The sequence below is a fragment of the Typopeltis vanoorti genome, chromosome 19 (assembly GCF_054136105.1).
Source record: "Typopeltis vanoorti isolate ZY-2024b chromosome 19, IOZ_Tvanoo_1.0, whole genome shotgun sequence".
NCBI classification, from domain to species: Eukaryota; Metazoa; Arthropoda; class Arachnida; order Uropygi; family Thelyphonidae; genus Typopeltis; species Typopeltis vanoorti.
The window spans coordinates 15,768,552-15,792,699 of NC_143567.1; the positions used below are offsets into that span (position 1 = coordinate 15,768,552).

Genomic DNA, 24,148 nt, shown 5'->3' on the forward strand with positions numbered 1-24,148 from the left:
ACATGAAGAATAAATATCATAAATTAAAACCCCTGCATAAAAAAATGAATTATTTAATGGAAAATTTCTTGCATCCAGTAATATGTATAAAACATAAGGGTTGTTGTTAAAGTAGCTGATAAAGGAAGGAATATATTAATATTGTAATATGACTTAAAATAAGGAATTCTAACTAAATAAGTAGCTAACAAAGGAAAGTATAGATTAATATTGTAATACGATTAAAAATGAGAGAGTTAAGTAAATAAGTAGAAATGGGTGAGTCATAAAATACGTTATGTGAGAGATTAAGTTATTAAGTAGAATTCATAGATAAGGTTTGAAAGGGGATTAAGTCAGGCTAGCACAAGAAAAGCAAAGCTATCGCTTAGGGCCGATCCCCGGATTGAAACATTGAGAATGGGCTTGCCGATCAAATGACGTTTGGCGAGAAAACGCCACCCTAATTGGTTGATGATTAAAAAACAAGTAGAAGGAGGAGAAAGGAAGTAAGAAAAGGTGCCGTTAGGGAAGCAGCTATAAGGTTGGTAACCCCCTGGAGAGGACTCTTTTTGGATAGTCGCTTTTGGCCTTGGAGTTTGGTTTTGGTTCCAGTGGAGTTCACGGGGTTTTCCTGAGTGGCGACAGGGGTGATATCTCCTCATCACAACACGGAAACGAAAGTGAGCGGGATTTCGATTCCCATTTTCCCGAGTAGGAAGCAAAGGAAAAATTGCCATAGAGTCCTAGAAAAGGAGGGATCTTCTTCATTTCGACGCTAGTGATAACTACGCAAAGCAGAAAGCTGTAAAGAGATCGATGTCCTCGTTGCTGATAGTAGAGCAAATATATGTGTGTTAAAGTATTCCAGAGTTACGAGAAGTTATACCAGGGGTTCATTTGGAAAAGAATAAAGGCCCATACGAAGAGCTCAAGAAAGGTACTGTAAATCATAACCTATGTTATGTTAGCTAGAAATTTGTCTGTGAAAAGTATCATGATTCCAATACAGAACTGTTGAAGTTATACTAGGACTTTAGTATATGATAGAATGTGTTATGTGTAGATTGACTAGTGTTAAAGATTTGTGAATGATTAAGAGTCCTAAGGTATTTTTGCATGTCTATTATATTGCACAAGATATTTAAATGACATAATTGTGTGTTAGTGCAAATAACGGTATAACGGAATAGTGTGAATTAAGTAATTACGTATCCTAAGAATTGGATGCCTAATGTAATGTATAAAATAATTAAAATGTCACAAGTATGTGCTAGCAGTGAATGATTTGTTAATCTACTTCAGTATGAATAATCAGATAGTGTGAATTGATCTAATTTGTTCACATCAGGTGAATTTATGAATTAATGTGTATGGCAGCATAATCACAAATAGCCATATTGCTTGTAATGATTTAATGTTAGTCTATAAGTATTTTAGTTTAGTATTTGAATTGTACCATGTTTAGAAACTTAATAAACCTTTCGTTCAATGATAAAAGAGTTGTCTGATGTTGCTAATCCAATGCACTGCTTAAAATCATCGTACCTAATCACGTGGGAAATTTAATGTTGAGGAAAGAGATTAAGAGTCACGACTGCAATAATATTTAAATACTAAGAGATATATTCGAGATTGACTTTCTCCCTATTTATGACAACATAAATGGTGCAGTTGATAACCACTTGAAAATATTGTACTTAGTCATGCAGAAAATTTAAGTTGAGATTCGAGTTAAGTGTCACGACTGCAATAGTTACACTTTCAGATATATTTGAGTTCTTTCTCCTTGTTTATGTATGTAATATCCTAAACTAAATATCCCAAAAGACGCAGTATAAATACAAATATTAGGGGTACTACGGGGAGCAATAACTTAGATATTGGTATAAGTTTTGGTAAAATCTCGGGCATAGAAGTTAGAAGAATATAGATAAAAGGAATTTGTAAGATTAGAGTAGAAATCGTAAATTGGGACACAACACTACCACTAATGTACCTTTTTTCCCTTCATTTCTATTGTATATCTAAAAAGAAAAATCATTTTTTCCTGTAATATACATTCTTATAATATGTAAATAGTCCGTTTTTGTTATCTATCTTCCAATGTATATTTTATCAAGTTCAATAAAAAAAAATTAAAAAAAAAACAAAAACATGATTTCTGCATTACTTCAACTTGGTTATCTTTCCCAGGTCTGGCTCCCACTGATGAGACCTCAATAACAAAATTGGTCTGGGCAGTGGCCCTTCCCATTATGCATAGCATTATACAGATCCGAAATGGGGTGTAATTTGCATTATAGGATACATACTAAGGCAAGTGATATGAAGTCATTAGCCTCTATATACGAGTAGCTCAGTCATGAATATATTTCATGAGCAAAACATTGTTTTGCTTCCTTGGGAAAAGGAAAAGAATCCTCACATTCACATAGCATACACCATTGGTGGTGTCTATTGGGGAGCTGAACGAACAAGGATGGGCTTGCAATTTGGGACATAGCTGCCAAATTGTACCCCTTATTGGCTCAAACTAGAAATAAACATGATGGTATACAGCATGATGAGACTTCATGCTAGCTGGGTGTCAGCCAGTCAAATGCCAGTGGAACAAACACAACAATAAAAGAATTGACGATAGGAACTGCTAACATAATGAGCATCAATGGAAAGAAAACAGAACTTGCAGTAAAACAGGAAAAGTCCCACATGAGCATGACTAATGTAACAAAGAAGATTTCCTTTCCTTGATCCTCAATTGGGCAATGAGGATCAAGGAAAATAGCAATCAACACCAAACATGAAGATAAACTTTTAGATTAAAAGACAATTTCAACTAGAGTTATGTGGACAAACTTCAAAAGAGGAAAATGGATAATAAAACTGATTTTTGCTTATGGTTTCACAAAAGCTTTCCATAAGGAAAAGTAGAATTATCAAGTCATTAGAGAAGGCAACAGATATCCAACAAGGTCATCCTTGTCAGACATCTAAATAGTAGAGCAGGAAATAAATGTGAGGCGTACTGAAATGTTTGGGAGAATTCAGAAAAAAAAGGAGCGAAGCCAATAATAATAATGGTAGGTATCTGCTGCTGAATTTCTATTCAGGATAAAGACTAATCATTATTAACACCATGATCCACATCATATGGCATTGGAGTTGCAGTCAGTTGATGACTGAATGGTGGAGACAGAGTTGTAGAGTAGGTGCCCTCATCTGATGAGTCCTTAGACTCCCTAGAGATGTCAAATAATAATAATAATAATAATAATAATAATAATAATAATAATAATTTGCACAAATTCACATGCAGAGAAGATAATACAAAAAAGATGAACAGCCTCACTGATCTATGGTGCTGTTGATGATATCTTCAATGCTAGTTCAGGAGAGAGCATATGGATTTGAAACTGGGAGTGATAAGCACTTGTGTTAAGTAGAATAAAAATGAATATCATATTGAAAAGAATAATATGTAAGAAAGTTTTAAAGAATTAAAGTTGAACAGCTTTTACAGGTGAACTGTAAACACAACTATACAAATATTATTCAACAAAAAATAAAGCAGTTTGAAAACAAGAACCAAACCTTGGAAAATCAGTGACAAATTATGAAGAAAGCATATTGAAAGTTTCTAGCAAATAAGTGTGTACATGCCCTAAAAGAATACAGAAAAAATGTAAGTGAGCAAAGCTACGTGTAAAAGTAGCTAAACAAAAGTCATGTAAATACTTTGATAAGAATATTATTATTATTATATGACACTCCAAGGACTCATCGATAGAAGACTCTCCACTACAACACACACCTCATCATCTCCACTAATTAATCTATCAACTACATACAACAGCATTTGCAACCCACCACCAATAGTTATTTTATGTCTGTAAATTGTGCATGTGTTCTCATAGCTAAACTGCCTTTATGTGGGATGACAAACTTGAGTATAAGGGATGAAAAACCTGGGATTAAAAAATTGAAAAAAAAGGGATTACTTCCATATGAGATCAACTATCTCACCTTCAAATTCTAAAGATTCCTCTTGTCACAAAAGAATTGAACTCAAGTCTTTTCCAGTTGGAGGTAGCAGCAAACTGTTCTCAAAGCTAGTGAAAATACTAAGAAATAGAAGAAGAGTACTGTAAAAGGAATCAAAGATGATAAATGTGATGTGAAAACTGAAGATATAGATATTCTAGGTGTCTGAAGTAATTACTTTGAAAGACTCTTTACTGAAACAGTGACAGAACAGTAGTACAAAATATTATTATTGCACCCTCAATGCAGCAGACTCATCATGGGAGGTTCACTCAACTGACAACATATTCATCACACTGAATCTTAAAATCCTTAACACTCCTTGCATTCACAACACATTCTGGTAATGTGTTCCATTCACTGACAATTCTCCATGTAAAAACTCTACTCCTCACACCATTCTTCACCACACTCTTACATAACTTCCACGAATGACCTCTAGTTTTTCACCTCTTGTATTCTACTCTTTTTATAATCCCCTCTGGATTAATCTTATAAAATCTTCTCACTAACTTAAATGTGTCTATCATATCACCTCTCTTCCTCCTATCCACCAAACCAGTGGTTCTTAACCATTTTGAAATCACAGAATACTTTTGATTATAAGAAAATTTTGGGGGAACACCAAAAGCATTAGGATCATAAAACTAACAAATAAAAATATGCATGGCTTGCCTTTTATAAAAATTGAACTTATTTTAATGCAATACTTGAGCTTATTGGCTTTTGCAGATTTCAGCAATATCAGGTCTAATATGTGATATCGTTACCCACATCGCTATCTATATTAGTAAGTCTTTCACGCTTTTTTAGTTTTTATATTGGTTAATATTGAGAAACCGAGCTCACACAAATATGATGTTGAAAACTGTAACAAAATTTTCAATGCCATTGTGGAGAGAGTTGGGTATTCCGCTTAGACAAAAATCCAAAATTCCTTAAGAGTTATTTCAGAGAATTTCATTTTTAGAGTATGATCGGATGACAAGTTAACTAATTGTTCTTCTTCTTGTAACGAAAATTCACAACTCGATATATTAATTGTGCCAAATGGATTTCATATCCAGTCATAATTGTGTATATTTAAGGAAAGAAAGTAACTTGAAATCTTTTCTTCCAATATTGTTAAATGTTCTGTTATAACTGAAATAATTCCCTCGACATTTTTATTATGGAGCGATGGAAACATATCTACTGTATTTTTTTCTAATATGCGTTTTTCCAAAGAGATATTTTTTTCTGAAAAGCTAACAATTTGTCAGTGGATGTCAAAATATTTTCATTTTCTCCTTGTATTAAAGCTATTTAAGTAATTAAAAATATCGGCTAAGTATGCCATTTTAGCACACCAAATATCATTTTGAAGACATGTTACAAAAGCATCTGCACCTTCATTTTGAATAAAACGCCAATAATTTATTCTTAAAAGGCTTAATAATTCATTCTAAAATTTGGAACAGCACTTTATCCCTGAATAACCATCTTATTTCAGTGGGCAAAGGCAAAGATTCATACTTAAAGCGTGCTTTTAAAGGTCCTGACGATGTAATTTACCATATTTACAACTTGGTCTACTACAGGTTTTAATATTGCCGGTAATGCTTTCGAAACTAGGGATTTTCTGTGCAAAAAACAGTACGTAGATATAATATTTGGGTTTATTTTCTTTGCAAGGGTAACGAATCCTTTGAGCTCACAAGTCTATTGGTTTAAAAATCAATGTACATAGCAGTCTTCAGTTGTTAGGATCAGAGTAGCCAATTACACTCAGAACTGTGTCATGTGACATCTTTCACCGGTGGAACACTTGTAACCAGTTCAGGGAACACAAGTGTTCCGGAGAACACTGGTTAAGAATCACTGCACCAAACTCTGCAATCCACATTTCTTCAACCACTCTCCATAGCCAGCATTCCAAAGTTAAATATTGTCTTAGTCACTCATTTCTTGACCCTCTCCAATGTTTCCACATCACAGTGAAAACCAGGTGAGTAAATTTGAACACAATAGTCCAAGTGTGGTTTGACCAGTATTTTATACAATGGTACAACCAGTTCCTTATCCCTGCACGTAAAGTACTTCTTATCACAACAGCACTATAATGTGCAGCCTTTGCAACACTTGCAATATGCCCTCTAAACTTCAGTCTACTGTAAATCATCACTCCCAAATCTCATCCGCTTCCTGCAGTATGGCACCACCAATATAGTACACAGCCTTATATTTCTGCACTCCAAAATGCAATACCTTGTGCTCTGGAGCTAATCTCAGGTGCAATGGTCAATTAAACAAAATGCAGGAGGAAAAATTGCAAAACAAGCATTCTCTGCCAAGTTGGCAGGAAAAAGATCCTGAGGAAGACCAAGATAATAGGTGGACTGATACAGTAAAAAGTGCCTTAGAAGACAGAAATATAAGATCTGATAATGTTGGATTCTTGACAGATAACAGATTGATTTGGAGAAAAATTGTTGATAGGCAAGTGAGCAACGATGTAAGTTTTTCACGTAGTGCAATCATAACATTCTGTACACTCTGTCAGGGTACGTGCCAGGAATTTTATAATGATGATGATGGTAGTAGTCGTTTTTCCTCCTGATATCACAAATCTCTTCAGCCATCCATTCTGGATATTTCTCTTGAAAGAACAAAATATACAAACAGACAGAGGGTACCACTAAGAGTTATCCTCTCTCACTGCTCCTTGTCAATTTTTTCACATAAGACTGAAAATCAAGCTCTCGACTCAGCACCTCTCAAACCTCCTATTTGACTATGATATGTGTTCTCTATTTGGCCTCATGGTCCAGACTCATTAGACTCTTTCCTCTGTCAACTCAATACACCCTAGAATCCAATTTACAATAGAAAAGGAAATTAATAACAGTCCAGTATTCCTAGACACTTTGGTAATGTATCTTGTAATGGTAACTTCCTGTATACTGAAAAAGTATACACGAATCTCTTGCAACAGAGCTCAACCATATAAATCACACCTTCCTATCGAAAGCTCCAGTTCCTATACAATGAAAAATAATCAACCCTTCTATCCAATCCACTACTTTCTCTTAAGAAGGCACATCAGAAAAAAAAACAGCCAGAATTCTAAAAAAATGCAACCTCTACCCAGCCTTCAAACCCTACTTAAAACTAACAACCTTTTTTGCATTCAATTAAGGTATTATCAAATTTACTCCCCTCTCAGTTCCTTGTTCCTGAAAGTTGGCTTGCTATGGACATATTGAAAGATTACCAATTATCTGCATAGAATCTTCTTCTTCTGCAGCTTCTCCCACTTAAGTGGGGTCACTGTTTGTTATGAGTCTCCTCCACACCTTCCTGTCTTGGGCTGTCACCACATCCAAGTTCTTCATCTTCAAGTCCTCTTCTACCAGCTCCCTCCATCTCTTCTTTGGCCGCCCACGCTTCCGCCTTCCTTGCACATCCATCTGCATGACCCTTCTTCCCACATATTCGTCCTCCCTCCTCATCACATGACCAAACCATCTCAACCTTGCCTCCTGTATTTTCGCTCCTAAGTTCGTAACTTTCACTGTTCCCCTGACATAGTCATTTCTCAGATGATCCTTTCTGGTCACACCGCACATCCACCTAAGCATTCTCATCTCTGCTACTTCCATCCTGCTGATGTTATTTTTCCTCAGGGCCACAGTTTCTATAGCATATGTCATAGCTGGCCTCACTACTGTCCTATAAATTTTGCCTTTCAGATTGATCGGCACCCTCTTATCACATAACACTCCAGCCATCTCCCTCCAGTTCCTCCAACCTGCTTGTATCCTGCATCCCACTTCCTTCTCACCTCCTCCATCTTCTTCCACTGTCGAACCTAAGTATCTAAAGTCTCTCACCTTCCTGATGACATTTCCTTCCAGCTCCAGGTCTGTCTCCTGGCCACCGCCCACTGCGCAACACATATACTCTGTCTTACTTCTGCTCAGTCTCATATCTCTCTCTTCCAGTACTTTTCTCCATCTTTCCAGTTTAGTTTCCGCTTCTTCTCTTGTATCTACACACAGCAAGATGTCATCTGCATACAACATTGTCCAAGGTGCATCTTCTCTCACCTCCTCTGTTACCACCTCCATCACAATATTAAACAGAAACGGACTTAATGCTGACCCTTGATGCAAGCCAACTGTTACTTGAAAACTTTCTGTCTGTCCCAAACAGGTCCGAACACTTGTCTTCACATTTCTGTACGTTTCCTGCACCAACCTGACATATTTCTCCGGCACCTTCTTCTCTCTCAGACACCTCCAGACTTCTTGCCTTGGCACTCTATCGTATGCTTTCTCCAGATCAATAAATACCAGATGTAGCTCCCTTTGTTTCTCTCGATATTTTTCCATCATCTGTCGTAACCCAAAGATAGCATCTGTTGTTGATCTACCAGGCATGAAGCCAAATTGTTCCTTTGCAATCTCCACCTCCTCCCTCAATCTACTATCAAGAACCCTTTCTAGGATCTTCATTGTGTGGGACATCAACTTTATTCCTCTGTAATTTTTACAGTCTTGTGCATCCCCTTTACCCTTGTAGATGGGAACAAGAGTACTCTCCCTCCATTCCTCAGGTATATTTTCCTGTTGGAAAACTTTCATGAACAGGTCCCACAGCAGGTCAATTCCCTCTTCCCCCAGTGCCTTCCATGCCTCCACTGGAATTCTGTCGGGGCCCACCGCTTTTCCATTCCTCATCCTCTTCATGGCCTCCGTCACTTCCATTCTACTGATGTTCTGCACCATCCCCTCAGAAGGCTGCCCATCTCCTCTGTGAGTCCTTGCATTTTCCTCATTCAGAAGTCCCTCAAAGTATATTTTCCATCTGTTTCTTATGTCCACATCCCTCCATAATACTCTTCCTTCAGCATCTTTGATCTGCCTCACATGTAAGATGTCCTTAGCTGCTTTATTTCTACATTTCGCTAGTTGGTAAATTTTTCTCTGTCCTTCCTTTGTTTCTAATTGATCATACAGATCTTGATATGCCATGGCCTTCGCCTGTGCCACAACTCTCTTGGCTTCTTGCTTTCTCTCTTTGTACACCTCTCCGTCCTCTTCCACTCTTGACTCATCCCACTTCTGCTTTGCCTTCCTCTTAGCTGTCACTGCCACTTGTACATCATTATTCCACCACCAACCCTCCTTCTGCTCTCTAATCTTTCCAGATGTCTCACCAAGCACCTCGATTGCACAGCTCAGGATTACTTTTGAATTATGTTTCCACCAATCTTGTACACTTTCCAGTCCATCCGAAATCCTCTCTCTAACACTCTCTCCCTAAAACGATTCCTCACACTCTCTTCTTTTAAGCGAAACCACTTAATTGTCTTCATCCCATGGCAACCAGAAGTTCTTATCTTCGATCTTAAATTAAAGTCTGCGCACAGCAGTCGGTGTTGTTGTGCTACTTGATCTGTTGGAATTACCTTACAATTTATCACAACCTTAAGATGTTTTCTTCTAGTCAAAATGTAGTCAATTTGTGAGCTGTTGTTACCACTTCTAAATGTTATCAAATGTTCTTCCCTCTTGAAGAAAAACGAGTTCACAATTGCCAGATCAAACGCTACTGCAAAGTCCACAACCCTCTCTCCTTCCTGGTTCATCATTCCCACTCCGTGGCCACCATGCACCCTTTCGCAGTCCCTATTCTGTCTTCCTATGTGCCCGTTCAAGTCTCCTCCGACAATCACCATCTCATTTTCTTCCAATTCCCTCATTTCTTCATCTAACACGTTCCAGAACTCATCTTTTTCCTCTGCTGTACAACCAACTTGCGGGGCATATACACATAATACGACCACCCGCTCTTCTCCAAGACCCAATTTCATTCGCATGATCCTGTCGTTCCTTCTACCCACGTCCAGTACTTCACCCTTCATTCTGCCACACACCACAATTCCTACACCATTTCTTCCCTCGTTATTCGCTCCAGAGTAGAACAATTTATATCCATCTCCCAGTTCCTTTGCCTTTCCCCCTTTCCACCTTGTCTCCTGCACACATAAAATGTCCAACTTCCTCTTCCTCATCATGTCTGCCACCTCTCTTCCCCTTCCAGTCATGCTTCCAACATTCAGTGTTCCCACTCGCAACATCCTCTCCACCTGCTGGGCTCGCTTCTTTAACCGCACCCGCCCTTGATGCGGTAGCCCTCGTCCACTTCTCACAGCTTTAGGGCGATGTGGCTGCGCGTCGCTTAAGGGGTACGCCCTAGCCCTTATATCATTTTCTCTTAAAATTTAAAAAAAAAAGAGAAAATTATCTGCATAGAATAACATAAAAAAATATTTCTATATTTCTGTAGTCATGAATCTGGTCAATCAAGCCAACTGGAAGAAAATTGATATGCTCCACTGCAGCAAATTCAGGAAAGACTGTTTCTAGAATCTGCAGCTGTCCTCAGAAATTTGGCAAAACTAATTAAATATGGATGTATTAAACTTCCCAAAATATGGGAAACACTAATACTTCGAGATCACAGTTTACATCTAAGGCTACCAACGGGTGCCTATTGACAACAATGGTATTATCTTTGATGCACAGCATGGCACACTGCCTAGCTAGGACGCTAGTCTCCCACATATTTCACTCATTTTTGTTTTACTTTGTGTTATACATTTTGTATTGTACCCTCTGAAGATATCTCTGTGACTGAGACAAAATATTGCAAAGAATTAAATAATATTTTTAATCTTTCCCGGTGCTGTTTCATTATTGCATTATTATTATTATGTAACACCTCCAGGGAGTTCAAAGACTCATTGAGGGAGGGTACCTACTCTACAGCTCTCTGTCTCCACCACTCAGTCAATCAACTACAACAAACCGCAACTACACCAACACCACCACTAGTATTTTCACAGACAATCACAAACATACATGCCCACGGCAAGATTTAATTATTACAATTAAATATGTGATTGAGCATAATATCTAAAATGGGGATGTCTATCATACATATTGGGTAAGCACAATGTGCATGATATACAGTATGGTTAAAGTAGTGAGATATAATCAGGTCATACTGCCTTATTTACATTGAGTTTATTAACATGTTCATTGCCAATCAAGCGATATCGCATGATGCGAGTTCTTACCAAACGGCTGATTACGCGTTATCGCGTGGACGTCGCTAACTAAATAAAAAAATGAAAAAAATATGGCTACCACACGAAATTCCAATTTTCAGCTTGGCAATGAAAGTGTTAAATTCCTCAAATATGTCTCCTGTTCGCTGACTATCATTCCTTTCTATGCAATTCGCTCTTCACTCATGTTCTACATATCACATTTATGAGGAAAAACTGTTCCCCACATATTCTGAAGGAATGTGCCAAGGAGTTGGCATCTGCCTTGACATATTTTTTTAATATGATTCTTGTACTGGGTCAAATTCCTTTGGAATTTGACCCAGTACAAGAATCATATTAAAATATGATTGTGGAAGGAGGACAAGATTGTGCCACTTCATAAGGGAGGTGATAGAACTCAAGCATCAAATTATAGGCCTATAATTTGTTGTGGTTAAGTTGTTGGAGAAGCTGGTGAGAACTAGGATCCAGAATTGGATTGACAACAATGGTATTATCTTTGATGGACAGCATGAATTTGCTAAACGGAGGTCATGTTTTAGTAAGGTGACAGCTTCCTTGGACAGAGAGAGGGATACACAGTAGTATACTTAGATTTTGCAAAGGTTTTTAATAGATTACCGCATGATAAGCTGATAGTCATACTAGAGCAGATGGGTTCAATATTAGATTTATTTATTTATTTACACATATGGTTTTGTGAAACTGGCAAGTGAAATGTACAATCACAATCTCCAGAAACAAATGATGAAAATCTTAACATGTAAAAGTTCATTACAAAAAAGGCACGAACTGCATTCCAATCTTCCTTTTTTTAAAAAAAAGCAAAAGTAATTTGTTATAATTTTGAATATTGAATACTGTGTATATGAAAATTTGAAATATAGAAACAGGAAGTTATTTATTTATTTTTTAAGAATAATCAGTTTCAGTATTACTCTGTTGGAAAGTTCAAAATTCAAAAAAAAAATTTTGTTTAAAGCAATAGAGTAAAACAGATGTTATGTTGATAATGCAGGGAAAATAATCATCATACTGCATCAATTATAACAAGACTGCATGTTCTCTGAACACATCACAACAGAAATGTAGTAGTATCTGAGGTTTTATTAGAGAGCAGTTGTGACTTGTGTAAAATCTTGATCCATTACAGAAAACCCATTTCACTTTGCATCATCATCTTCTAGGCAGAGTTCTGCTGATACTTCGACGAGGACTATGAGAGTGGCTACGAGAATAACATATTCATGGTGAACGGGACCTTGATCTTCTATTTCCTCCATAACCACCATCACCACCATACCAACTACAGGTCAATGTCTAGACTGGAAAGCTAATCCAAGGCCTCATTCGTCACCTTGTGGATGCCCTGTAGGCCACCACTATGAAATTGGCACCTTGAGCAGTCGTTCACAATATGAGTAATCGTATGAACCTCAGGAGAATAATCACAATAAGGGTGGTCTAACAGCCCCCATTTATGTAGTAGGTAGCCACATCTGTCCTGGTTAGTTCTGATCCTGTTGATAGATGACCAAATCTTCCTAGGAAGAGCAAAACCAGGCTGCAGAGCACAGGTATCTTCTACCAGGAAGCCAGTTGTTGGGAGATTATTGGACCAGTATTCTCTCCACATGTCAGGTGTTGATGGCAGGGCAGCTGAAGAGAGTTTGTCCATGGCCCAGAGAGGCTTTCTAGATTTTAGGCGAAGACTAGGTGGATTTATGAGAGTATGGTGCAGGGACAGGAGTGGGTTGCTCATTGCTTTATTAAATTCTTTAATCGAGGCTTGTCTTCTCTGTATGGTTGGTGGAGCAATGTTAGATAGGACAGGCAGCCAGGAGAGAGGGATGCTTCTCACTGTCCCACTAATTGTGCACATGGTAGAGTTTAGCTGCGTGTCTATAATGTTAGTGTGTGCACTTCTTTCCGAGACAGGGGCACAAGATTCTGCTGCAGAGAATGCGAGGGCTAGTGCAGATGACCTTAGGACTTCTGCGCCACAACCCCAGGTTGTTCCAGCAAGCTTTGAAATGATACTGTTTCTCATTTTTAATTTTGTTGGACAGGTTGGTGATGTGCCTTTTATAGGTTAGGCTTCTGTCCAGGCTCACTCCAAGGTATTTCAAGTGAGGCTCATGTTTTACCATTTTTCTACAGAAAGAAAGGCTGAGGTGTCGATTCGCCTCTGCATTGTTCAGGTGAAATACTGTGGACACAGTTTTTGTTGGATTTGGCTTCAAGTACCAATGCTTGATGTATTCTTCCAGGATTGTTCACGTTTGTGTTCAAGGTTGATTCCAGGTTAGCAAAGGAGGTAGATTGATGTAGGATCGCTAGGTCATCAGTGTACATATACCTACTTGAGATGGTGTGTGTGGTAAGTCGTACACGTAGATGTTAAAAAGTAAAAGAGATAACACAGAACCCTGAGGGAGACCGCTGTGAAGGAATCTGGGCCTGCTCTATTTTCTGCCAATATGCACCCGGATCTTTCTGTTAGAGAGAATGGATTCAAAAAGCTGGAAAGTTTTTTTGCACCTTATAATATTTCCTAGCTTTAGGAGGAGGCCCCTGATCCAGACTGTGTCATAAGCTGATGTTAGGTCAATGAAAGTGGCTCCAGATTTAAGTTTCTTCTGGAAGCCTGCTTCAATATGTGTTGTCAGAGCCAGGAACTGGTCACAGCAACTTCTTCCTGGTCTGAAGCCAACTTGTTCAATCAGGAGTGCTCTTTCGATGAGTGGTGAAATTCTTTTAAGGAGAATTCTTGCAAACTTAAAGGTGGAGAAAAGCATGGAGATAGGTTGTAGATTTTTCACATCATTTGGATCTTTCCCTGGTTTGGGCACAGCAATTATTTTGGCTTTCCACCACAAATTTGGTACTTTACCAATCATTATAATTTCTGAGAAAAGGGCAGCCAGCCATGTTTGGCCTTGTTGACTAAGATGTTTTAGAAACTCAGGGAGGATACCATCCACTCCTGTAGTCTTGTCATTCTTGGTGAGCTTTAAGGCTACCTGTATCTCTTCCTGAGATACTGGGTGTACAATTTCAGGAAGTTTTGGTCCCGTCTTCAGGATGGAAGAGACAAAGACAATCTTCTGATGGAATATTGCACAACAATTTTCCCAATAGAGCTGGGATGTATCTAAATGATCAAATGGCTAAATAATTAGCCATTTGATCAGGAGTTATCTCTGCTGTTTTGTGTGTTGTTGGTTCTGCTCCACCTAATTTTCTCAGAAGTGACCAGCTTTTCCAGCTAATGTGATGAAATTGAGTTCATGGATGGTTGAGATCCATATTTCCATTCTGTTTTTATCCAGGGTTGCTATGAGCTCCTTAGCAACAGTTGGATCTTCAATTTCCTCATATTTTGCTAAAAGTTCCCCAGTTTCTCTACTCCAGCATGGAATATACTGTTTTCTGTAGCCTCTAGGAATAGAGGCTTTGGCTGCAGTTTTGATTAGTTCAATCTAGGATAGCAATTAGGAGTGGGTGGAATTGCTCTAATGGTTTGCTCACTTTGTTAAATAAAACTTCATAGTTCATCACAACTTTGACAAAGTTGTGATGAACTATGAAGAGTAGAGAAGATGTTATGGCCTTACAAGAAGACTTGAACAGATTAAGTGAATGGGGATGCCAGTTCAATGTTGCAAAATGTAAGGTTTTAACATTTGAGAAACAAAGATGGGATGTAGAATTTATGCTTGGTGGGGATATATTGTTGGGGGTGAAGGAAATAAGAGATATTGGGGTGATAGCGAATAAGGATCTGGAATTTATTGGACACATTGCCAAAACTGTGAGGACAACACAAAGAATTCTGGGAGTGATGCGGAGGACACTGACTTGTAGAAGTAAGGATATTTTTATTCCATTGTATATGGCTCTGATTAGGCCACACATGGACTACTGCACAGATTTGATCACCAGGTTTTCAAAAGGACGAACAGATGTTGAAAAGGGTCCAGAGGTGACTGACTAATGTAGTTTCTGATCTCTGGAATGCTGAACATGAAGAAAAGTTGAGAAGATGCAATTTACAAAGTCTAGTGGATAGGGGGAAGATGGGTGATATGATAGAGCCCTAAAAGTTAGCAAGAGGTTGTTATAGGATCAATGTTGAAGAGGTTTTACAGAAAACGGTGCGGGATAAGGGGAGAACCAGAAGTCATCCCTGAAAGCTATAAGGAAGGTGTGAACAGAAGAGTGAGAGGCAAGGCATTCCAGTCATTCACAACTCTGCATGCAACTTTTTGCATGCAGGATTGTGAATGACTGGAATGCCTTGCCTGAGAGTGTGGTGTCTGTAGAGAATGTGAGTGTGTTTAAGGAACAGTATGATGAGCTGTGTATATGACAGTACACATGACTCCATGTTTATTGTCATACACACAGCTCCATATGGTATTGGAGCTGTGTGTATGACAATACACACATGGGGTCTTAGGATGATAATAATAGTAATAATAAATACACAAATTCATAGTTCATAAATCCATCAATTATATCCTCTTACCCTTGTGTTTACCAATATCATTCCAATCTAATCTTTATTTTCTCAGTTTGTCACATACAAAACAAAATATCTGAGATTTTTCTTGGTCAGTTTGAAAAGGTGATCAGTTTAGATAGTTACTGATCATTCAGCACTTTGGCTTTCTATACCATGACATCTTCTGAGTGCTGAATGATCAGTAACTATCTGAACTGATCACCTTTTCAAACTGACCAAGAAAAATCTCAGCTATTTTGTTTTTTATGTGACAAAACAAAAGTGATTATTAGCTGCATTCTCAATCTCATCATTCACCCATTTTAAACATTATTTAAATTCCTGACCTTTGAAATGGATTCAGACATTGCTGCTGTTAAATATTCTTGACCGGTGCTCAAGCAGAATTGATCTCCTTTTCATATATTGTCTCATTCCATGCCATTCTTCATAGCTGTTTCATAACCTTTCAATCATCAACCAAATAGTTTTATGCATATCCTTTCCTTACAAAGTTCTCATATGGATGACTAACAGTTATCATCTTGTGAATACTCCCACCAACTGTAAGAATCTGATACTAATTCATAGCAACATCTCTGATAAAATGATCAAATCCAAGATCCAAGACTGTTGATCCTAATATGTTCCATAAACATACCTAAGGTAGCTGTGTCTGCAATACATACATATTTCCATAATGCAAATATGTATGTACTGGATAGTGGCCCTTTTTCCTATGGAAAAAGTTGAAGTAATGTAGAAGTCATATTTCCATATACAAGTAGTCAAAAGGCATCATACCTGCTACTAAAATACTCTGGATTAGAGACAGACATTGAAAGTTTTTTTGATTTGTTATACTATAAATTAAAGATGCCAAGAAATTATATTCTTGGTTTCATCCTTTTTCAAAGTGTAAATAATAAATATTAATATTCAGAATTTATTGCATATGAAATAACTTCACACTGGGCTACTTGTATATAGGATTCAAACTCAGATCTTTTCAACCAAAAGGTACTGGTACAACAAAGTAATCTATGAAGACTTTTCAGATTTCATTTCTAATTATTGGCAAATTAATAAATTTAACATTAACCTGACATTTCACACAAGACTGGCAATTTCATCAGAGTAATTCTGTCATCAAAGTTCAAAGATATCATACATCAAGAAATAGGCAATTATTTCAAGTACATCATATTGAAGATGAATGTTATATCACTTACCAATATCAACATCGCATGTTCTTCCAGTCCAGCCAGGTGAGCATTCACATTTAAATCTACCCTGCTGAAGTGGTATACATGTGGCACCATTAAAACAGGGATTTTCTTTAGTTGTACAAGGATTGACTGTAATATTACAGGAAGGACCTTCATAGCCAGATCTGCAAAGACAATTCACTGTGCCAATACCTGGAAGATCCTGACACATTGCTCTCTCTGGACATGTGTTATTCAAACAATCACTTCTTTCAATCTGGCACTGCAATCCACTGTAACCTATAAAACAAATATAAAACCAATGAATGAATTATTATGTTTTTTAAAGAAACATAAAACTATAAAACATTTAAGAATGCTGAATATAGTTTCTCAGGTCTCAGATATGAATGCAACAACCATTGCAAGACACAAGAGGACATTTTAATTCATGTATGAGTGATTATTCCTGATATCAAAACCATAAGAAATAAGGGTGAGCAGTTTATGGTATTGGTTAGTTTTTCTTGCCTAAAATTTATATGCATTAGGGAGAAAAGCGAGCAAGCAGTCTTGACTTGGGAGGGGGCTAAACACATGAAACCAGATGTAGCTTTGCTAAACCATAAACTGCAAGGAAGAAATGTTAGCAGCGCATGGGAGAATAAATCAGATAAGAATTAAATGGATAAGCAAAGTCAAAAAAGTGGTCAGGAAGTTCATGCGGGATTACATTTAGAAACCACCTTGCTAGGAGATAGAAGTACAGAGGTCTTTATCATGCTACATATTGTTTATTGTGTGCAGATTTGGTCACCTCGTTTTTAAAAGGAAGGTATTTTGGAAAGATCGAGAGAAAGATATTTTGGAAAGATAGTATCAGGTGTTTGTAATGCTGGATATCAAGAGAGCTTGTGTGAATATCATTTACAGAGCATGGCAGGTAGAAGAATGAAATGATATGTCTCACAATCTTGAAGGGTTCTAACAGAATAATGGAAAAGAAATTTTTCACACAGAGAAAGAGAGGGGAGCAAGAGTAGAAAATGCAAATAGAGGAAAGGAAATAAAGTAGAGTTTTTGATTGAAGAGTGTTGGTAAATGAAATGCATTGTTTGAGATTGTAAAGAGTTGAGAAAAATTGTGGATATGTATAGTTAAGCTTAAGTGTTGGTTGTTATTCATAACAGTGCTTCATGGTATTACCACCAGAGGAAGACAAATAATTCTACTGAACTTCCAAATATATCACTAGATTGTCAACCAGCATCTTCAGAGCACAAATTAGAAACACACATAAAACACACAAAAAAATCCTTAATTAGGTAGTGTACAAAAAATTCAAATTATACCTGAAAAGGAATTAATGTCTTAATAAGGTACTCTCTATGGGATGGATAAAAATGCAGTTAATTCAAAAAAGACAGGCTTAATGTGGTCTTAGAAGGATGGTCACTCAGATCCTTGGCAAATTAATGCAACCATATTTGTTATGAATGGGAAAGTGCTGTATAGCTGATGTTGATTACAAAAAGGACCATGATGTATGAATATTTCTTGCTAAGGTTTTTAAAATGAATAGAATTTTTAATAAAGGAAGGAGAGAGGGAGAAGTGATGTTACTAGTTGTTTAGCAAGTTTGTAGACAGAGCTGTCAATGTTATCAAATATTGGATGAAGAGAATATTGGATATGTGAATTTTTGGAACTGCATATACATATGGTCTCCCTTTATGAGTCCTTAACTTTCTGGAGGTCTAGTAACAATAATATCCAAGGTGGTTTGACATGGTAAGATTACTCCTCTACAAGAATTGAGTGTTTTATGGGGTGTGACTCTTATCAGTATTCTTTCCATTGATGTAGCTCTGAGTAGGAATGTTGCTGATATGCGAGGACATTGCCAGAATGTGATATTTTTCCTATTGGCTTTTCACCTGTTGCACAGATGATTAGAAAAACTGGTATACTGGTATCACGTCTGTTTCTTATTTCTGTTAAAAAAGGTATATCAATGGTATCGCTACTTGATTGGGACTTTGTTAGGGCCCCTGAAACAATTGACAATGAAGGATTCATGCTTGAGAGGTTTTTTGTTCAGTGCCAGAGTTCCCCACCCATCACAGAGCACACACACTGACGATCACTATTCGTCAAGCAATAACTGCACTCGGTGGAATGCTAGGGTTACCCAGATACCATACGAGCACCACAGCAAGTCTTGGATCCTGTCCCCAGACCATGGGGGAAGGAGACTTACTGCAACAGCCTCAACCCTTGCAGACAAGCCTACTAGAGGACTGATCTTGGTCAGACTTTCGAGACCCACCCATCTTGCCAAAGCAGAGGCCAAAGTAGTGCAAGATTACCAGGATCCCCCTTTTTGGATGTCAATGGGTTCAACATCCAATAAGATGTGGGATCCCAGTGATGGTAGTCTAGAACAGTGGTCACCAAACTATGGCCCACAGGGCAGATGCGGCCTGCGATATGATTTTATCCGGCGTGCCAATTGGACTCATTTTTCAATAAGAATCTGCAAAAAAAAACATGGGGTATTGATAGATTTCAAATGCATTAATTAAAATTGTATTCAAAATATATTCCTGAATAGCAAAAAGAAACCGTAATCCAAGTTACGGTCTTTCTGACTGTAAAAGGTCGGTTAAAATGGACTAAAGAAGAAAAAAAATTTGAATTTTATAAAATTTTACAAGCAAAATTGAAGAAATTTGCTTGTAAATTTATCCCTATATTTGGGACAACGTATCTTTGCAAACAAACTTTTCCCAAATGAAATATATCAAGTCAAAATAGAGGGCAAATTTATCTGATGAACATTTGAAATTGCTACTTGTAATTAGCACTTCAAAATTTGAACCTGAGTTTAATAAGATTTTAAAAACACAAACACAGTTACATCATTCACGTTAATGGTTTTTTTATAATTTGTGATAAAAATATGAGAATTTGCTAATAGTGTTCGTTGTCATTAATATACGATAATTTAATCTCACATACCCTGTAATCAGTTTTTATCTGCTTTCAATAAAACTCATATATCTAGTTCTAGAGTTTTTTTTTTTTTACTATGGCCCGCTGAACAGTGCTGAAGTACCCAATGTGGCCCTCACGGCGAAAAGTTTGGAGACCACTGGTCTAGAAGATAGGATAGTGAAAATGACTCGAGAGAAGTAGAGTGAAGAATATGTGAAGAAAAGCATGGAAGAATGAAAGGAGCCAGTACCATCACCGAGAAGTCCACTCCACCACAAACAGGTGCCTCACATGGAAGATGGCAAATGGTGGATGAGTTTAAAGAGTGTTGTGATAGACTACTGCCTAGCATTGATCTATCGCAATGCTTCTTGTGACTCCACAGAGGTCAAGAAAATAACAGTAATAATACTAATAATAACAATATTATTATTATTTCTGACCTCCATGGAATCATAAGACTCGTGGGACTTATGACAACACAGAGCTCATTATACCGCTCCTTAAACTCATCCACCATCTGCATTTTTATCCTTCTCAGACAATGCATTCCATGCTCTTGTCACTCTAAATGCAAACATACTTCTTACCCTCTTAGTCTACTTTCTTTTGCAGCTTCTAAGGATGGTATCTTGTTCTCATGCCGTCTCCTCTTTTTACCATGTGAAAAATTGCCCCAGTGTCAATCTGGTAAATAAATACCTTTCAACAGCTTAAATGTCTTAGTCATATCCTCCCCTTGACCTTGTATTCACCACACTCTGTAGTTTGCATGACTTCAGTCCCTCCTCACAACAAATATTGCACAATCCTTCCTGATATAATTATGTAACTATTTCATGCCCTTAAAATCCCAAAGATGAGATCTAAGGACAATAATCCAGATATGGTGTGGAACCACCATATCTGGATATGGTGGTTCCACATCCTCCTCAATATTGCAGTAATTCTCTGGTAGTTTTCAAAACCTTTGCAATATATTCTCTGAACTTCAAATTTCTATCTGCAATCACCCAAAGATCATTTGCTTGCTCTACTTCTTCCAGTATACAACTCCACCAAGTGAGTGAGAAGTATCCTATCTGTGGATACCAACTTTCAAAACTTTACATTAAGCTGAATTTACTTGACATCCTCATTCACTTGTCCCTTTCCTGCTTATTCAAATGCTGTTGGAAAACCAGAACATCAGCACTATTGCTATTACCCCTCCCAAGCTTTACTGATCATCTACAACACCTGAATATCTCCCTGTAGTCTAGTGACAATATCACAAACCTAAAAAATTAACATTAATGGTCCCTATACTGAGTCCTGTAGAACTCCACTTGCAACCTTCCTTCTCCATGATTATGCTACCCAATATACACTCAAGAGCCAAAACATTATGACCACATATCATGTTTTCAGCTAAGCAGACTGCTCAGTTGGCTTGAAATAGTTCAGTAGTGGAAGTATCCTGGTATGGGGATAGTTCTTATGGACATCAATCGATCCTCTCATCCCTACTGAACAAACCTTAACCACTAATTCTTGCCCAGTTTCAGATCAGGTATTGCCCTTTGTGGTGACAATATGGTTCGGTAGATCTGGACTCTTCCAGCAAGACAACACTCACGTCACAAGGATTGCACTGTACAAGTATTGTGAAAGCATATCCACACATTCTCTGTACTCTCTTGCTGACTTAATTGAATCTAAATGAATCCCACTGAACATCACTGAAATTATGTGGAATGCTGCATCTGTTGGTCGAAGCTAGTGCCTCATTTTGTTAGTGAAATCAATATATCAAGATGGTGCACCACCAAAGGAGGCCAAACATGCTATGTGGTCATAATGCTTTGTCTCATGAGTGTGCAATTCTGCCAGATGGACATCTGCAATATCTATAAGAAATACACTCATCTGATATCCAAACCCACATGTTGCAATTTATATACCAACCTGTGACTAAATAAATCCATGCTAGTTTGCATAAAGGGCACTGCCTTCATGTATCCAATTCTGTATACAAGTTATTATTATTATACATTATCTCCATGGAATCCAAAGATCATGGAAGACCCAAACCAACTATTATACACAAAACCTATCATACCTCTCCTTAAACTCATTCACTGTCAGGGAACTCACAAGTGATGCTGGCAATCTATTCCACTCATTCACCACTCTCCACACAAAAAATCTGGTCTGCACATCCTTACTAATTACACTCTTAAACAACTTCCATGGATTTATGCAATGGAACTATCTTTCCCTCTTTCCACTCCTCCAAAATCCTGCCAGAGCTGAGACTTACATTGAGCAACTTCATCACAGGCAATGATAAATCTCTTGCACATTCAGGTAGTATATGTATGGACATGACGCCAGGTCCCACTGCTGTGTTCACATTCATATTTTCAATATGCTAAACACCTCCTGTTCATTTCCTCAATTTTTATATTCATCTCTGTCACATCAGCAACTGAAAAATCACCACCTGGATAATACACCTTTGCAAAATGATCACTGTGCAACTCAACTATTTCTTATACCTCTGTCACCTTATTCTCAAAGCAATGTTTAAAGTCGATCCTATCACAGTCATTTGTTCTCTTACTGGCTATATAACGAAAAAAACTTTTTTGGGTTTACTTTGGAATGCTTAGCTCATTTTTTCTCAATCTGATTTGGCCTTTCTTACCAAACTAAACACCACCCCCCTCTTGCTTGCACTTTGTAGTGCTCATGAGCATTCTGATCACCTTTCACTTTCTATTCACTCCACAGTGTTTTCTTTTTTTTTCCAGCTCTTGTTTTTTATCTCTATTCATCCACTTAATTCCCACTTGGTTTATCCTCCTGACCTTGGATATGCAAGTCTGATACTACTTCTCTCAAATAATCTCTGACCAGTTCTCATTCGTTACTCATCATCATCTCAGGGATTTAGGCCCAGTGGCCTGTTCTGGTCTCATTCCATCTTTTCTTTGGTCGTTCCTGGTTTCTACATCCTCCAACTGGTAGTGGAGTATTTTTTAGATAGTCTTAAACTGTCCATTCTTTTAATATGTTCAAGCCACTTCTTTCAGTATTCATATATTTTGTCCAATACAGAGTCTATTTTTAGTTATTTACATATTTTTGTACTTCTTTTTTTGTCCCAGAGAGTATAGCCTGCTGTCCTTTGCAGGAATTTCATTTCTCCAGTCTCTATCCTTTTTTACTTCCACAGTTTTTATGGTCCATAATTCATTTCCATAGAGTAGACATGATCTTTCCAAAACTTTATAAACTCTTATCCTTGTATGCTTTTGAGCTTGGTTAAATTTGAAAATATTACTGATCATTTCTGTTATCTTTAGAAAGTTTGAAATTTTGATGTCAGCTTCTTTTGTATATGATAGAGCACATCCAAGATATCTGAAGCAGTTAATTTGTTCTAAAATTTTATTTTCAATCATTATTTTAATTCTGACTGGCGATGGTCCTTTAAAATCCATGATTTTTGCTCTGTCTGTTGATATTTGTATTCCAAAATTTTTTTGCACTTATGTTTAAGGCATATATTGATCTTTGAATTTCATCTTCACTCTTGCTCTGATTATCCATTTGTCTGCAAACAAAAGGGTATGAAGTGTAGTTTTCCCGATCCAGCTTAAATGTCAGTTTTATATTTTTCTTCCATTTCTTTACTACTTCATCATATAGATATTAAATAAGAGTGGTGACATTGGGCATCACTGATGGACTCTCTGTTAATTGATTTTCATTCTGAAACATTTTCATTGATTCTTACAATTAGTTGGGTGTTCTGATACATGTTAGTTATTGCAGCCAGAAGTTGATTTGAAATGTTTAGATTCTTGAGTATGGTCCACAATTTGTTAATGGAAATTTTCCCATTAAGATTTTTAACATAAAAGCTGGGTCAATTCATGATCATCCTTTTTGGAAGCCATTTTGTACTTTGCAGAGTTTATCTTCTACATATGATTTAAGTTTTGAAGTGAATATTGTGCATAAAACTTAGAACCAGTATTTAGAAGACTTATCTCAGTAATTTTCACATTTGCACTTATCGCCTTTTTTTTTTTCATATATTGGAGTGATTCCAATATATATTCCAACTTTCTAGGATATTTCCTTGCTGCCAGATATTGTTAAATAATTTTAAGTCGTTTCATGAATAGGATGCCTGCATATTTTATAAGTTTTGTATTTATTCAATCTTCTGCAGGGGATTCTCCTGATTTGCTTTGGTGTATTGCTTGCTGGATTTCTTGTAATGTTATTTCTTTCACTGTA

At 37.2% G+C, this 24,148-nt stretch overlaps 1 protein-coding gene across 1 annotated transcript in view; it reads right to left on the reverse strand.

Annotated features, from left to right (window-relative positions):
• The window catches only part of LOC150095877 (uncharacterized), a 710,412-nt gene that overhangs the window by 286,660 nt on the left and 399,604 nt on the right, over positions 1-24,148 (reverse strand). The window contains exon 34 of the mRNA XM_090409554.1: positions 16,883-17,158. Within this exon, the coding sequence (XP_090265680.1) occupies positions 16,883-17,158 (276 nt within the window). The remainder of the gene's footprint in view (positions 1-16,882; positions 17,159-24,148) is intronic.